We start from the raw sequence: 5,418 nt of genomic DNA on the forward strand, positions 1-5,418 counted from the left end.
CCAATGCAATAAGAGAGAAATAAAAGTGTAAGAATTGGAAAGGAAGAAACAACGTTGTTGTTACTTGTAGATTATATGATTGTCTATTTAGAAAATCCAAGATAATCCACAAACTATGAGAACACATAAGAGAATTCAGCAAGATTGCTGATACAAGAGCAATGTTAAAAATAGGTTCTATATAATAAGAATGACTAATCAAAAAATAAGAGAAAAAAATCATACTCGAAACAGGACAGAAGCTATTAAATAATCAGCTTTCTGTTAAGTAAATTTAACAGAAGATATGTAAAACATTTCTGGTGAAAATTATAATATGACATTACTAAAGAGAGGGTACAGCATGTTCAGTAATGGCAAAACTTATCATAAAGAGATCAATTCTCCCCCAGTTGATTCATAAATTCAATACAATTCCAATAAAAATCTCTATAGTTTTTTTGGTCAAATTTCATAAGATGATTCTTCAATTCATGTGGAAACGTATCAATAACCGACACATTTTGATGAAGAACAATACGAGAGGATTTTCCTTATCAGATATGATGACTCATTAGAAATATCTTAGCAATGCAGACCCTGTGGCACAGGGATAGAAAAGAGGTTCAGTGGAATGCAACAGAGAAGCCAGAACAGACTCATCCACATATGGAAATATAGAATATGATAGAGATGACTTTACAAATAAAAGGAGAGATGATGGGCTATTTATAAATGGTGTTAGAAAACAGGTTGTTCAAATTGAAAGAGGTTGATAATATTAGGTCACTACCACACACCATGCACAAAAATGAATCCAACACTAAATACTTAAATATGAAAACAATGTCAATGATTTTAGAAGCAAGTTTGATAACAGCAAATAATCATGAGGATAAGGAGAAAGGGGAATTTTCATAAATTGCTGTTCAGCACTGTCCCACCACTTTGAAGAACAATTTGCTAGTTTATGGGAAAGGTGAGGATGGGCTTGCCTATACAAACTCCAGCAAAACTCTTACATAGGTGCACAAGGAAGCATATACAAGAATATTCATGCCGGCGTGGCTCAGTGGACAGAGCGTTGGCCCATGGACCGAAGGGTCCCGGGTTTGATTCCGGTCAAGGACATGTATTTTGTTGAGGGCTCAATCCCTGGACCTGATTGAGACTCGTGTAGGAGGCAACCAATCAATGTGTCTCTCTCACATCAATGTTTCTCTCTCTGTGTCTCTCCCCTCCCTTCCACTGTCTCTAAAAATCAATGGAAAAATATCCTCGAGCAAGGATTAACAACAACAAAAAGAATATTCACTCCAATATCATTTGTGATGGTGAAATACAGAAAATAACCTACAAGTGAGTAAGAGAACGGGGAAATAAGAGAATGGGGAAATAAACTGTAGTATATTCATATAATGGAATAGTATATAGCAATTCAAAGGAATGAACCAGAATGTATTAATATAGATAAGACTCAAAATCATTACATTGAATTACAAAAGCAAGTTGTAGGAGGATATGTACAATATACCATTTATGTAAAAACTTAAAATACACAAAACAATACTATACAGTATATTGTTTATGGATAATTGGATTTGTAGAAAAAGTATAAAACCTTGCTTGGGAAGTTATACATAGAACTTAGTGGATTACCTCTAAGGGAGTGGGGAATAGGATTGAGAGGTAGAGATTTCAAATGTATTAAAATCTTTTTAACAAAATTTTATTCATCCTTTCCTTACTTAAAAAAAATATTTCAGAGGTCCTTAGTTCTCTTTCCCATCTTGCAAGGTGGCGGGTGAAAAGAAAACTGAGAAGCCGGATACTAAGGAGAAGAAGCCTGATACTAAGGAGAAGAAGCCGGATACTAAGGAGAAGAAACCTGAAGCCAAGAAGAAGGCTGATGCCGGCGGCAAGGTTAAGGCGCCTAAGAAGGGGAAGCCCCACTGCAGCCGAAACCCCGTCCTCTTATGAGGAATTGGCAGATATTCCCGGTCGGCCATGTATTCGCGAAAGGCCATGTACAAGAGGAAGTATTCGGCCCCTAAGTCCAGGATTGAAAAGAAAAAGAAGGAGAAAGTTCTTGCTACTGTCACAAAACCAGTTGGTGGCGACAAGAATGGTGGTACCCGAGTGGTTAAACTCCGCAAAACGCCTAGATATTATCCTACTGAAGATGTGCCTCGAAAGCTGTTGAGCCATGGCAAGAAACCCTTCAGTCAGCATGTGAGGAGATTGCGGGCCAGCATCACTCCTGGGACCATTCTGATCATCCTCACTGGGCGCCACAGAGGCAAGAGGGTGGTTTTCCTGAAGCAGCTGAGCAGTGGCTTGCTACTTGTGACTGGACCTCTGTCCCTCAATCGAGTTCCTCTTCGTAGAACACACCAGAAATTTGTCATCGCCACCTCCACCAAAATTGATATCAGTGGTGTGAAAATCCCCAAACATCTCACTGATGCTTACTTCAAGAAGAAGAAGCTGCGCAAGCCCAGACACCAGGAGGGTGAGATCTTCGACACAGAGAAAGAGAAATACGAGATTACAGAACAGCGCAAGGTTGACCAGAAAGCTGTGGACTCTCAAATTCTGCCAAAAATCAAAGCTGTTCCTCAGCTCCAGGGCTACCTCCGCTCTCTCTTCGCTCTCACCAATGGGCTTTATCCTCACAAACTGGTGTTCTGAATTTCTTATAAGAACCCGATTAAATAACTGATATGTTAAAAAAAATATTTCAGAGAGGAAGGGTGAGGGTGAGAGAGAAACATCAATGATGAGAATCATTGATCAGCTGCCTCCTGCATGCCCCCTACTGGGGATGGAGCCTGCATGTGCCCTTGACCGGAATCGAACCAGGACCCTTAAATCCTCAGGCCTACGCTCTGTCCACTGAATCAAACCAGCTACGGCTCCTGAAAATCTTTTGTAACTACACAGGAGATGGATGTTAATAAACGTATTGTAGTAATCATTTTGCAATATGTGTATGTGAAGTCATTATGCGGTATACCTTAAACTAAACTTATAATTGATTTATGTCAATTATATCTCAATAAAAGTAAGACATTAAAAAACAACAACAACTCTGAAGCCTATATGACAACATATTAAGATTTGTCATGTCTGAATGGTAGTTAAGCAGGAATTTATTCTCTGCTGCTTTCTATGTGTTTGAAATATTTCATAAATTCAAAACATTAAAATAAAGAATCAATAAGACTAGGTGAGTCTCCGCATCCTGCAGTTGCCCCCCAAGTTTCCCTGCCACCGCCCTCAGCACAGAGCTGCAGGGAGCAGAGCCCACCAGCTAACCAGAGCCAGTGGGCCGCAGCAGGCCGGTGGGCGTCCTGGAGGCAGCAGTGCTGGGAATACCCAGAAGGCCTCATGTGGCCCCAGCAGCCGCTTTGGCGGACAATGGCTCGGTGCAGGGAGCAATGTTGGTGGCCACAGCCCGGGCAGTGACAGCTAGGGCCCCGTGACTACTTTCAGAGTCCCCCTGGGGCTGCAGGCGAGGGCCCAGGCGGCACAGAAGAGGAGGGCCCAATTAGGTGTTAAGAGAAGGTCATGTCAAGTGTGAGGCAAGGAGGTAAAGAAACGCCTTGAACCTGGAGGAGTGGATCCTGGAGCAGTTCACTCTATGGATGTTAATAAACGTATTGTAGTTAATAAACTCTATGACTGCCTGGAAGCTGAGATCCCTGAGCTGGAGAATTGATGATACAGGGTTGCTAAAATCAAGATTGACAGTTACAAGACTGGAGGCATGCAGAAGCTGAGCACACCCCAGAAGAAGTAAGGGTCCTCAATCCAGGTGAATGGTGGCTCCCACCGGACAATCCCTGCCCCCTGACCTTGTAGCAACAGCAATACCAGGGGACCCAGCAGCCTGGCCTTGTGCCATGAGCAGGGCTCCCTGTGCCCCTGGTTTAGGGGCCTCTTCCCTACCCACTGTTTTCCATTTTTGGTGTTTTTATTGTGATTAAACTGGTGGGACTTTTTAAAAAAAGGACTAGGTGATTGATAGAGTGTGTGTGAAGTCAGTCAAGAAAGGAGTCAAAGATGACTCAGTTGTCTGGTGATGATGTTATTGACAGGAAAAGAGAAGCTAGGGAAGCTGGCTTTGTGGAAGATAAGGAGCTTTATTTCTGACACATTCATCTTAGGGAAACCACAGAACATCCAGCTTGAAATGTACATTAGGACGTGTGAAGCCAGAGTTGGGAGAGGAAACTAGCCTGCCAAGAGGGAGTGGCAAAACAAGAAATTGGCCCTAAGTCCCTGTCTTTCATCACATCACACAGACCAAGGCTTAAAGAGTGTTCAGTGGAGAAGAGATTCCAGAGTGAAAGGATGAGGAATAATGTGTAGTCAGGTAATGAGGACTGAGGAAATGTTATTGAATATGGTGATGACTTTCAGGTGAAAAGATGAGAGTCCAGGTAGCAGACACCTAAGAAACAAGTGAGCGTTAAAGGAAGGGAAAGCAGTAGTAGCCCATTCATTTTAGAAGATGGACCATGAAAAGGAGGGGAAGACACTATTGTTTAAAGATAAATATATATGTAGAAAAAGTAAAAAAAATTGCATGGGAAGTACATCATAGACTTTATGTATGTATATACATGTAAGTATGTGTATACATACATATGTATATACAAATATATGTATATACATGTCTTAGTCCATTCAGGCTGCTATAATGAAATACGACAAATTGGATCACTAATAAAGAATATAAATTTATTTCTTACAGTTCTAGATGCTAGAAGTATGAGATTAATGTGCTAGCATGGTTGGGTGAGGGACCACTTCCAGGTAATAGATTTCTCTTGGTATCCTCACATGGTAGAAGGGGAGCTCTGTGCAGTCTCTTTTATAAAAGCACTATATCCATTCATGCGAGTTCTGCCCACATGACCTAATCACCTCTTAAAACCCACCTTCTGATATCATCACATTGGGGATTAAATTTCAACATAAATTTTAGGGGAATGCAAATATTCAGACCATAGCAATAGGTATATATAATGGGATATATTTTAATCATTCACAATGCTAATTAACAGACTATTCAAAAACTGTCACTGTTAATAAAAATGTAAACATATGCACAAATATCCTCTCTAATAAAATGGTAATATGCAAATTAACCATCACTCTGCTACATAAGTCACACCCACTAGTGAAGCCACGCCCACCAGCCAATCAGGGCAAGTATGCAAATTAACCCCAACCAAGATAGCTATAGCCACAGAGAGCAAGGTTTCCTAGGTAACAGAGCAAGCCAAGCTTTCCATAGCTGTTGCAGGCCTAAGCCTCCACTCAAGCTACAAAGTTTCAATTATAGAAGGTAAACAAATTCAAACAAATGGCAGCAGAATGGAGCTTGAGAGAGCAGGCCAGGGTTGCCGGCAGCAACAGGGGAAGCAAAGC

General features: G+C 41.1%; 1 protein-coding gene across 1 annotated transcript; it reads left to right on the top strand.

Moving 5' to 3' along the window:
* Positions 1-1,845: 1,845 nt before the first annotated feature.
* Positions 1,846-2,701, top strand: LOC103299991 (60S ribosomal protein L6). Its single transcript, XM_028133096.2, has one exon. The coding sequence runs from the start codon at positions 1,987-1,989 to the stop codon at positions 2,668-2,670; it is 684 nt and encodes a 227-aa protein (XP_027988897.2). The 5' UTR covers positions 1,846-1,986; the 3' UTR covers positions 2,671-2,701.
* Positions 2,702-5,418: the final 2,717 nt, after the last annotated feature.

This window comes from Eptesicus fuscus, chromosome 1 (genome assembly GCF_027574615.1).
Source record: "Eptesicus fuscus isolate TK198812 chromosome 1, DD_ASM_mEF_20220401, whole genome shotgun sequence".
NCBI classification, from domain to species: domain Eukaryota; kingdom Metazoa; phylum Chordata; class Mammalia; order Chiroptera; family Vespertilionidae; genus Eptesicus; species Eptesicus fuscus.

Bases quoted from the DNA above. Each gene is read 5' to 3' on its own strand.
- LOC103299991 (XM_028133096.2), top strand. From the start codon at position 1,987: ATGTATTCGCGAAAGGCCATGTACAAGAGGAAGTATTCGGCCCCTAAG.